At 38.4% G+C, this 12,116-nt stretch overlaps 2 protein-coding genes across 2 annotated transcripts in view; one reads left to right on the forward strand and one right to left on the reverse strand.

Annotated features, from left to right (window-relative positions):
• CDC73 (cell division cycle 73) overlaps positions 1–12,116 on the forward strand; it is a 112,837-nt gene that overhangs the window by 60,974 nt on the left and 39,747 nt on the right. The window lies entirely within an intron of this gene.
• Positions 1,399–9,684, reverse strand: B3GALT2 (beta-1,3-galactosyltransferase 2). The gene is made up of 2 exons (XM_005234043.4): positions 9,090–9,684; positions 1,399–4,259 (listed from the first exon to the last, which is right to left on the reverse strand). Exon 2 carries the CDS (start codon positions 4,149–4,151, stop codon positions 2,883–2,885), a length of 1,269 nt encoding a protein of 422 aa, XP_005234100.1. The 5' UTR covers positions 4,152–4,259; positions 9,090–9,684; the 3' UTR covers positions 1,399–2,882.

Here is a 12,116-nt window from a genome sequence, read left to right on the forward strand (position 1 = left end):
CATTCTGCAATTGCATATTTCATCATAAAGCTGTCCCTCCTACTTCTGAAAGCTTTGTAACGAAATCTGCAAGAAAACAGTACTTAGATAGGAACGATTTAAGTAACCTTTGCCAGTCTTGATAATGATGCAAATACATTTATAGAGTAGCTTCAACTTATACCCAAACATTAATACAAAAATTTTTTTAAAAAATATATTCAGCCCTTAAAAGGGTACTAAAAATGGCTATTTAACATCTTATACTTGTTGCTAGTATTTTAATGAGTGAGAAGTTTGATATACTGAACTCGTAGGCATTGTACCATAATTCTGCCAAGGTCAGGCAGATCGACATCATTCATGAGCTCCAAAGTGGAGTACCCGAGAGGTTGTTTGGCTGCCAAACTTTGATTGAAGCGCCAAACTGTTTAAGGTTTAGTTATTCATCACTTGGACTATACCCAGAAGCCAGTAAGAGCATTTTGAGCTAGCCAGAGTTGGTATAATCCAAGTAGAGTACATGACGGTCTAGCCTGAAAATGCTGAAGGCAGGGAACAGCGTTGAAGTACTCGCGAAGAGAACGGGCTGTTTTCTTGGCCAGCGTTACTCAAGGAGAGGCCACTTAGGGGACCGTTCATCTTGCAGAACCAAATACCCTTGAGCAGTAGCTGGCTTTCAACACTCGCTCTGGTCTGAAACTTGCAATATTGCGTGAAGCCTGCATATAGTTAACTTAAGCCAGGTGGCTTTCAGCTGGGGTATTAACTGTGGCCTGCTTTAGCTGGAGGGAAGCAGGCAGATTGAGTGTGAAGAAAACTACAAATGGGTGTTGAAAGTACACTCCCAAAGACTTTTCCTAATGTAGCTCACATCGCTGTGTCACATGAACGCCAACAGCCATCACATAAACTAAATGGATGCACTTTCAATCTAGGTGGAGAAATCTCTTCTGCAGAAAGTTACTATTTTTACCCACATTTCATTTCCCCAAGAATGGGCATTTCTGCAATTTGAGGTATCTTGGAAATGCACAAATGTGTGATTTTCATACCTCAAATACAGCAGAAGACAAAATTTAGTGGAGGATCACCAAAAAAAGGTGGAGATAAAATTCCCATACCCATCTTCAACAGGAGCTCTTAGAGCTGCTTCATGGAGCTAGTCTGGTACAATAGAATCTGTTTATATGTGAAAGTTCCTGCATACGGACAGCCTTAGGGCTCCTGAGAGTGCTCAGTAATGTGATTTGTCTTTTCATTACAAAGAAAAAAACCCCCTTGCTGTGATCTCTGTATTGTGAGTGGTGTGAAAACTAGGCTTTAAGAACTAGGGAACACTAGAAAAGTAAAGTAATGCTAAAGCTAGAAATTGCTTTATTCCTGAGCAGCTTTCCCATAAAAAGTGAAGTCTGAAGACCATAAATATAATCAATTTTATTAAATAATAAAAGTACATCAAATATTTGTTTTTTAATCCAATTAAAAAGTCCCAGTCAAACAGAAAGCTAATCACAGTTCCATCATTTGCTGCTGAATCAGAGGTGGGTATTGCTTACCCTGGCACTGTGACAAATAGGAATAACCTGAATCTGATACAACTCTGTTGTAACTCTGCTGGAAAATAAGGTTTAAAAGTTCTGTTTGTTAGAAAACTGGAAACCTGTAAATACATTAAATCTACTTCTCACAATTTATTTTCAGCGGTACATGTTGTGGCTTCAATTTTTAAAATACCTTAGATTTTGTTCTTGCCCATATTGCTATCTGAAACTCCCAGTCTTATTATGGCCTAGTCTTCCCCACCTATAAAGTAAGGTGTGTGGCTTGATTTTTTTCTAGCAGACCTGTTTTCACTTGACTGATCCTTTTTTTTTATTTATTTTAATTTTTTTTTTTGGCAGGCAGGAAAGAGCAAAATCAACAAAGATTTGGTTGGCTTTCTCCCTCTTTCCACAAAATGGAGCATTTTTTAGGCTATGGTGAAAGACATGCAGTTCTATTTTGCATTTCTGATTAGCCTTTGAGTTACCTTGAATTTACAGAAGGAAATTAATAGCAGATTAGATGAATTTGCATGAAGTTGCCAAGGTAAGTATTACTTGGCACCAGGTTTTAGGAGCTTGCCCTGTGACTTCTAGAGAATTAAGTAACTTTTAGTAACTCTGAGGAGAATCTGGTTGAATCTGGAATACTGCTTGGATTCCTGAAGCTGATGTACAAAAGGGCAGTATTTTGAACTTTGTTTTTGTGTATCCCTCCTTCCTAACCACAATAAGCAACCTTCCCAACACTGGACCCACTTCAAAGGGAGTACTTTCTTAGTGCTTGAGTTCTCGGTAGTGTCTTACTAAATTGCAAATGTGACACAGCTAAATGTATTGTACATTGAAGAAACATATAATTTTAATGTGGTATTAGAAGGTAAAACTGATCTGCCCTTTGTGCATTTCCTTCATTTTAAATTTTTTATTTTATAGCAATTCTAGATGTCAATGTAATGACTTTTCATTGAGAACTAGAGCTATGAATGCTTTTTTTTTTAAAAAAAATTAGTGTAGAAAATATGCTCATTATATTTTATTGGCACATAAATCAGCAATTGTACCACCAAAGTGTGCATGCTTATTATTGCACATTGACACAAAAGTCCTTATATACCATGGTGTTTTTTACTCAAATTTGCTGGGAAAACCTTTTGTTTATAGTTTCATAATATTAGTGTTATCAAGAGCTATACTTTTTTTTTTTAACTTAAAAAAATAATTTTCAGACTCCACTATGTTGTGATGGGGATCAACTGAAGGCTGTCCCATTAAGCTCATCCATTTTCACTGTACATGCGTTCAGCGGTATTTACAAATTGCACATGGAGTACGTTTGACAGAGGGAGCGTTGTCCTTCTAGTGCAGTTTACGATGGCGATACCTGCCTGCTTTTTCTTTTGCTGCATTGGCACAGGCATTGTGCTTATTTTGTTGTAAGTGGTTCCAGTATTTGATCAGTTCACTAGGTTGGAACTGATGGGAGGTAATTAGGTGGCTATATTTACAGCTGGAGTAAGAAACTCGCCAGTGATTGAAGACAAACTCATTGGGTGGAGGCATAGGGTCAATTCGCAGCTTGGCAAGACAGATCCCCACATACACATCTTCTAAGTGTAACCGTCTGATGCTTAAGGAGACTTTAAATATTTTTTCTGCTAAATCTCCGGAAAAAACGTAACCAGTTCCAGAGCAGAATACAGGGTAACGTTCACTTGGATACAAATCAGGTGGCATATACCACTTACTATCCTTGTTCCTATTAGGTGCATAACCTCTCATTAGATAACCTGTAAAATACTTGTGCCTTGGAGGAAGGTCTGGTTTCAGAAGCTTGTGTATTAAATACTCAGTATTGACAAACATATCGCTGTCAGTTTTCATGACATATGGAACATGTGGACAGTAAGATGCAACCCAGTTCATTCCCATCAGAGTTTTAATGGTTAAATTATAGTAGGTGTCCAAGTATTCTTGTTGAATGATGTCATGGTACTGTCTGCTTTCCTCTACTATGGTCCGCTGGAGGTATCCGTTTATCTTGATGCTTAATCCCAGCAAAAAAATACGAACAATTCGGATGCCAGGCGTCAGGCTTTCGTTACCCCAAGTCTGTCGGATAGCTTGTCTGGCTTCCACCTGGCCTGGCTCTGCAGCGATGAGCAGTATTAGAAAAGGGCTCTTCTCCTGGCACTTCTCAGGCTCGTTGAGGATGTATTTGAAATGATACGATGTGGGGTGCCCGGTGCCTTTTTCGTTGTAAATGCTTCCGTTGGCACTGAGGGTGTTCTCCAAACCAGTTACTCCTTGTGGTGACAGGTCGGTGTTGTTGGAGTTGGTGACTGTCTGGGGCCTGAGCGTCTGAGGTACGGCGTCTTTCCACACGCTCCTCAGAGAGCTGTGGTTTGCCTCGCTTTTTGTAGATCTAAATCCTCGTATAGTGTAAGCCATGGGATTTTCTTTGTATCCAGCCCTGCCTGGCAGCCAGTCATGATGATTAAAGAACAGAAACATAGCGAAAAGAAAGACAAGTGAGATCAGGCCAATGAGATGGGTGCGGAACAGAGACCTTTTGGTATTCCAGGTCATCTTTGCGAAGCAGCAGTGTCGTCTTCTCCACTGAAGCATGTTGTAAGAATCCAATGGTGGGATGTGAGACAGTGCTTTTCTGATCGTGTTTTGAATTCGCTGCTATTCTTTGGTATTCATTTTCTTTTGTTCATGTTGAGTAGTTGTCTGCAAAGATTTAGAAAAGGAAAATCAGAAATCTTTGTAATTTTATACCCTCATAACGTAAAAGGTTACAATGAGAAACTAGTATAAAGATAAAGCTGAGTTGGATTTCTTTTGCAAACCAGCCTATATGAATAAAAAGGAGGTTTGGTTTATGCCAGAAGCCGACCTCATTTAATAATTAAAGCTTACTTGACTTACTAGCTTATACAAATGCTTGGTTTTGTGGTAAAAAGTTTTGACAACCATCTTGGGTACCAGAGACAAAAAGATAATTAAAAATCAATCTCGTTAGCAGAAGTGTGAAGTAGATGTAAATAGCTTCATGTATCCTGACTGTGAAATCCTTGTGCAGTGTTTGAGAAGGACTGACTGAAAAGGCCTTGATACCAGATGGAAGGTTTATTGGCATTAATTAAAATTGATTTGACATGCAGAGGCTAGTACGGCTCACAGTTTAAAAACCCTTTTTGTAAAATGGTCATGTATTGGTGGTGGGACAGACGGTGCAAGGTTGATTATGGCAGAGTTGTGTTAGTCACAGTACACTGCCTGGCGTGTTTCCACCGGCCCCAACTGCGTTCAGAAAGTCAATGAGAAGATGCACCTGTCAAAATTAATTTTCAGGGTCCAGTAACCTCACTGCACAGCTCTTGGATGGTAACACGGGATAACATTTTCCGTCACCTTTCAGGCACCTTTAACCTTCTACTCCACATTGAAAGAAAATATTGAATGGAACACTCCGCTGTTGTGCCAGGCTCATAAACAGCTGGATTAAAATTAAGCTATTGATTTTTGGCATGCAGCGATCCTGGGTGAGTGTTCCTGTTAACTGGAAGTAAAATTGCACAGCACTAAGTTTCTGGCAAACTAGCTGATGAACGTGATTTTGGAGGTTTTTTCTCTATAAATGTGTAACTACCATACTTCTGATATCATACAGAAATTTCAAGTATTGTTATCAGCAGCTGTAACTGTAGGAAAAAGTGCCAAAGCAGTCTGTGCTTCATTTTCTCTTAAATTTTTTTTCATATTCAAGAGCAGAGTCAATATGGCAGCTTCATGATGCTGCATATTAAAAGCTGATCAAATCATCTTGTAAATGAACCTTTCACTGCACAGTAGCAATTCGTTTGTGATATTCAATTTGGTCTAATTTATTTCTGGGCCCTAGGGTTTTGTGTAGGAGAAAGGATGACAGTTGAACAAGAGTCCATAAAAAATTGCTATTTCTAGGATAAACGTGTAATTTATTAATTGCTCTGCTATCTTCTAAAACCAATATTTGGATTAATTTCTGCATTTAAAAACTAAGTGACGTGTTGTGGGAAATTACAGGATTTTACACTGTAAGGAAGTAATTTAAGATGAGAACGCCACTGAATAACGGATTATTAAATTGTACGTGTGTGACTTAACATTCAGGCCGCCTGGTTCATGTAAGGGAAAAAATTGTATTTCAAAAGGGTGGGGAGAGACGTAGAACCGAGGCTTGTTTTAATTACTGTATGTCAGTTCATATATACACAAAGTAAGGTGCGTGCAGGGAGCGCCTCGCCCCCAGCGCCGGGGAGCCGGGGGACGGAGCGCTGCGCCGGGGCGGACCGGCCTGTGCCGCTGACCTCCGCTAGGGGGAGCGAGTAAGCGGGGATTGGAGCTGTCGCTTGTGACAAACGCATCCAAAAAGGCAACGCTGCTCTTTAATTCTTTTTCTGAAATAGCAAAATACCTGCCTAGTGCTCTATTAAGCTGTTCCCTGCCGTTGTGCACAGCATTTGTGAATCTGTTTTGAAAGTTCACTGAAAGTATTTCTGATACTATTTTTTTTTTTTTTTTTAACTGGTTGGGACTGCTGCCACTTACCAGAGACTGAGCTATCCTTATAAAAATTATTTTCCAGTCTACAGCTGTTAAACATACGTGTCTAAAGCATGTAGCAGGAGAATTAACCTGAAATTCCACACTACTCTTTTTGTGCTGCTTTAACTCAGACCTTATCCTTATGTAAAAGAAAATGAACCCCAAATACAGAAGACTTAAGTTTATCTGACCACTTGCACCTGCTTTTGCATGCTTAGAAAATAAAAGCCTCCCCTCAAAACTAAACATTTTTAGTTCCTCTGCAGTGTGCAGTGAGTTTTAAATGAACATGCAGCTGTTTGGGAAAAATATCTCTGCATAAGCAAACATAAATGTCACTTCAAAGGGTACCCTAGATCTCTGGAAAATTAATTGTTTGGTACCAGTTTGGAGGGCAAAGGTGGGAGTATTTGATTAATTATCGTTCCATTGCATGTATACACAGTTTAGGAAAAAAGTCAAAACCAGAATTTCACGAATGTGGAGTAGCGGCTAGAATCAGATGAATTTTGTCACACTTAATTGTTCCACTTCTAAAACTGCAGTCATTAGATGCAAGTACTTCAGCAAATCTGCACTGCACTACTAACCTGTGTTTAATTTTTAATTGAGGTAGTGTTTTGTTGTGCACCTACTTTCATATCACAGTAGGCAAAAGGGAGAATCTTAAGTTATGTAAATATTTGTGTAAACTGAAAACTGTTTTCAGGTGCTGTCTTTCTGCGATGCACTAGGAAGTGTCCCAGAAAAGGCAGTTATAATGGCTGAAACCTTTTTTTTGTTTTTGACTGCATGCTCACATTGTGCATAAAAATAAGTTTTACAGAGGGATGGAACTAGAATAATAAAATATTTATGAGTCATTTCTCACTTACATATTTCTTTGATTTTTCGAAGTGGGAGTTTCCTGGAAAATCTTCAGTCTCTGTTTGCCCTTTAAAAAGGCATTGTATGGGTAGGGGAAGGACTCACATTACTACTTAGCTTCATAAAACTATTGACTGAAAAAAACTGAATAACTTTGTCACATTTTCTTTGATATTCAGGTGTAAAACATCTCAAAATATACAGTGGGTATTAAGTACTTGAAATACAGCAATAGCAATTGCACCTATAAAAAAAATACTATGTGCTGGGATGCATCGTTTAAAAACAAACAACTGTCAATATATATTAAACCCACCATCAAATAGTATACTTAAAATACCATTTTCTCTCACGTTAGGGTTAGATCATTACCGCTTTTGCCCAAATGCTTAAAATTTAATTTCACAGAAAGCTTATGAACAGGTACTAACCATTGGCAGTACATAAGAAAACCTAAATGTAGCAAAAGGTCTCTCTCAAAGCCATCAACCCTGTCTTCTGCAAGTGTGCTGTTACACGTAACTGCAGCTTGAAGGTATGGTTTATAGTAGTTCTACTTCATTTTTGGCACTTGGCTGTGCAGTCACTGATGCATTATCAAAGCCAAATATATAAACTGTGAATGCATCTTGAATTTTTATTTGTGGTCTGTGCTCTGCTGGTGTTTTGGTTCCTTGCACTTTCAGTTCTGCTCTATAATTACAGCTCTGCAGATTGAAGTATTCGACTTCCTATTTACAAGTCCTGGATTTTCATATTTTGATTAGCTGTGTGGGCAAACTTTAATTAGAGGGAAGAGTTCAAAAGGCAGCCTGTTGGCATTCTGATAAACAGCAGCAGCAGTTGCGTATTAGGCCTTGCAGAATGTGCCTGAGTTTACTTGCAAACTGCATTAATCTTTTGCACAAAACAGTACTCGGGATGAGGTTTGATGTGCAGGTTTTTAGATGTTGGATACGAAAGTGGCACCACTAGCTAGGCATGCTTCTCCCAGGGTCTTGCCTGAGGGTAGATTCCTTTTGTTTGTTTTAAAAGTTCTGGAAAGTGACTTTATCGTCTAAATGTCTTAAGTGATCTGAAACCGATGACTGTTGTGTGCTGCATCCTTAGGTATGTGAACTCTTTTCAGTTGCAGTTGTTTTAGTGCATGTTAGCATTGCCTTGGGCAAAGAAAGAATATTGATATTGACAGTTAATGATTTATTACAGCTTATTAGTAGATTCTGCAGATAAGCACTTTTTCTGTGGTGTATTAGGACGTAAATTTGTATTGCAAATATTCATCTTGCTTGTTTGCCACTAGTGATGAAGTATTTAAATTTCAACAATGAATAGAAATGAATGGCAATTAGATGGAATGTCATTTTACAATCCAAGTTAAACACTCAGTGTTATCATACTAAACAAATTGTAACAATGGTGTGAGAATTTTGTGCTCACCATTTTAAGCCTGTAGTGTTTGAAGGTTTCCTTTTGGGATGGATGTCAGGGGAGCCTGATGTTACTTGTAAAATGTGGTGCCTGATTGCGCTGCTGATGGTTTAAATCATGTCCAATCTTTTGCACGTTTGCAGTTTATGCTTGGTCAATATTAGCCTGATGACATTTTGCTTGTGGTTGGGGGGGGGGGGGGAGGGGGAAGGGAAGCAAGTGTAAAAAGGTCTGTCGGTACTTTTCAGATAATGTAATTTGGCTGCGTGGTCTGTTTTGATGGTTCAGTGCTCTCAGTGTGTCCCATTGTGACCATTTTACCAGTGCTTTAAGATTACTTCACGTAAGGATTAATTCTGACCTAGTTTGAGAGGATTTCTAACTGTTTTTTCTATTTCAGAGGGGTTTGAGTTTTTAATGTCTCGGTTAAAAGCAATCGTTACAGTAGCAACATTATCCCTTTAATCCCTCCTCTCCAGCCACACCAACCTTGTGCAGACTGTAAGCAATGCCTTTAGTAAGTGTAAAGTAGTGACATTGTGCTGTGGGAAAGGAAAACCTGCTAGAATTCTTTCTCCCCCTTCAGAGATGTGTTATGAGCGATCATTATCTGTAATGGCTGAAAAGGTAACAGACAATTGAGTGAATATCACACACAAGGATTCGACATACCTTCCTTGGTCAGGCCATTTGTGGTGCGAGGATTATACCCACAGAAAATAGTTTTGGCACGCCATCACTTCAGTAAAAAAGATGCTATCGAACATGCGCACATCCCCCAACAGTCTGCTTCCTGCGATTGCTTTTCACAGTATCCAATCTGTCCATCTGTCTGCTCGTTGCTGTGTTACCTTCCTTGCTCATAAGTGTTGTCCTTGTCTTGGGGCTTTTTGTTCATCCTTCAAACAAAAGGACAGTAGTTCTCGTTTCTGGTCTGGTCGGGGCGGTCTGGCATTCACGGCCGATGGATTGGAGCTTTTACATCTGGTGTTTCCCTTGTCGGACAATGCAGTGCTGTGTTCTCTTGTCCTCAGTATCCATATTTCTAATGGCAATGTTAGGAGGGAGTGCGAGCGCGTAGTGGTTCAGTTGCCTTCAGTAATAGGATTTCCCTCTATTCCTTCCTTCATTGTTGCTAGGCAGTAATAGCAATGGGTTTGAGCTGTTTTAACCGAGGATTCTGGTCTATAAAATCCATTCCGTAGTTCTTCGGCTGCTGCACAGGCAGGCAGCAGTTTAAATGTGGGCTTTGACAGATGCTGTCTTCTGACAGAGCAGAATTTAACGTCACTGCTTGGCTGAATCCCACGTGATTGTTTGCATTCATTTTGACTAAATCCAAAGGCAGCCAGAAAGCTTTACAGGCTCTTGCTCCTATTTGATAAATGATACTTACTCAGTTCAAGCATAATGATAGGTGAATCGTATAAAAATTGTATGATTATTAAATGAATGATTGAGGGTTTTTTCAAATTGTTTTCACTTTTCCTTGACACTGTAACTTATGATTCTCAAGGGGATTTTTAATGCTAGATATTCTGCTCCCGTATTCCAAAAGCTGTTCTGCAGTGCAAAGGAATTATAAGCATTTAAGAAACGAAGCTTGACTTAACCCATTTGGCTCTGTTGGAGTATAAATCTTTTTTTACCTTCATGCCAAAGGAAAAAAAATATAAATGTATTTCTTTGCTCATACTTCCTTTACACACGCTTACTCCATAAAAGCTGCTTTTTGTAATCTTAGGTTAGTCAATTAAGCTGGAGGACACTAATGTATAAGCACATGCTGTTAAGCTGCCTCTCTGCTGTTAATGGCTTGCTTTCTTGGTAAAGGTCGAAGTTTGGTATTGCAGAATCAGGGGCACTTGATTTCAATTATTGATAGATATAAGATGTCTTTTGTCTGTTACAGGCACCACCTATATTATAGAATTTGTTTTTCTGTCCTTTCAATGACTGACCCTTCTATGCTGAAGCATCTTATTACATTTACTCTCTTAAAAAAACAAACAAACCAACAATAGATAGCTCAGAAAATAGAAAGCTAGCAGCATACTTAGCAAGTATTTATTAGTCACTGTGTTTGTCCACTCTATTCTGGAAAGCTAATGACTAGCACTTTAGACTGTTGGGGTTTTATTTGTGTTTTTGTGGGTTGTGATTTTTTTTTGGATTTTGTTGGGGTTTTTTTGGGTGGGGTTGGTTTGTGTTGTTTCGGTGTTTTTTGGTTTGTGGTTGGTTTTTTGGTTTTTTTGTTGTTTTTTTTTTATTTTTTTTTAGCTAAAGATAAAGCAAATGCAATTGCTCTATCATATTGTATCTCTGATTAGTAGGATTGGGGGTAGGTATGTCCTTTGCTCGCAAATAAGGCTTCCCAAGGCAGTCAGTGCATTTTACTATTCTAGATGCATATCCTGATAATTTACTAAAAACATAATCAGATTTATATCCTCCTAACTAAATCATCTATGTACACTAACTTTCTCTGTTAATTTAGTCATGTTTTTAATGTATGCATTTTCTATCCTAATGACAATTTCCACAGATCCTATGATTCTATTTGAGGATGTTTTAGGAGCATGAGCATATTCCCTGCATGTGAATTATAAATATAATGTGCTTATCAATAAAGACTTGAATCTCTTCCACTCTAAAAAATTTTGTATTTGAAAAATGGGGGGGGGGGGGGTCAGCAGGGCAGTGGAGTGGGAGAGGAGGGACCTGTGTCCAGCACTGTTTACTGTTCTAGGATGTTTATGAATAATTGAGAGACAGTGCTTTGAAATGTTGCATGTGTGCTCAGTCTGCAGAGTTCTTCACTGAAACACACAAAGCTTCCTTATCCTTACCCTATATAAAATATATAGAACTTTATATAATCTGTTGCTGTATGTATACAAACATGACAGAGTTTGCTAGGAGTACTGTCAAGTTTGATGCATTCTGGGCTACAAGTAGGAAATCAAGCGAGATATTAATGTAGTTAATTTACCCGTGTTGATTTACATAGAATCAAGTAATGTTTTTTCACACACCGGCATGTAAATCTGCATCGGATTTTTGAATTTTCAGGTAAGATGCATAATATTGTATTTGGGAAACAGGTCTAAATTTCAACAGAATGGTTTTTGGAGTCCACGAAATCCAACTTAATTTTTTTACTACTACTACACTATGCCTGAAGTGTATCTCCTGAAAGTTTGTGAGTTGTGTAGTATGTTTACTTACTGGAGTGGGCAGAGCTTGTTGGGCTTTTTTATCTGTAAATACTTATTAGTAAATATTAAAGGTACTAAAGTCCCAAGGGCCATTTTTTTCTAAACAGAATCTGTTTTAAAGTAAATTTAGAAGGGAACAGACATCAGCTTTGGCTTTTAATTATATGACCATATCACTTATGCATAGCTTGTAAAGTTCAGGCAGAGCTGTTTCCTATGATATGTGTGAAGTTGGTTATCTTCCCATGTGAACAAATTGAATATTGGATTCTTAAATCTTAATGAAGAATTTCTTTTGTTCATTGTTTCTTTGCTTTTAAAGGATGAGTGGGTCTTTGCTCATCGTACAGAAAAGTAAGGAAAAGCTTCGATTTTTCTGCTACTTTTTATCTAGGTGTGACTGATGTAGCTTTAGAAAGTAAAAGTTTCAGGATTAAGTTCTCTTTCTTTTATAGCATTTTCCTCTTTACTGTCTTTATCT

Source organism: Falco peregrinus, chromosome 10, assembly GCF_023634155.1.
Source record: "Falco peregrinus isolate bFalPer1 chromosome 10, bFalPer1.pri, whole genome shotgun sequence".
In the NCBI taxonomy this organism is placed as follows: domain Eukaryota; kingdom Metazoa; phylum Chordata; class Aves; order Falconiformes; family Falconidae; genus Falco; species Falco peregrinus.

Coding starts and splice junctions, on each gene's coding strand:
- B3GALT2 (XM_005234043.4), bottom strand. CDS start 4,151: ATGCTTCAGTGGAGAAGACGACACTGCTGCTTCGCAAAGATGACCTGG.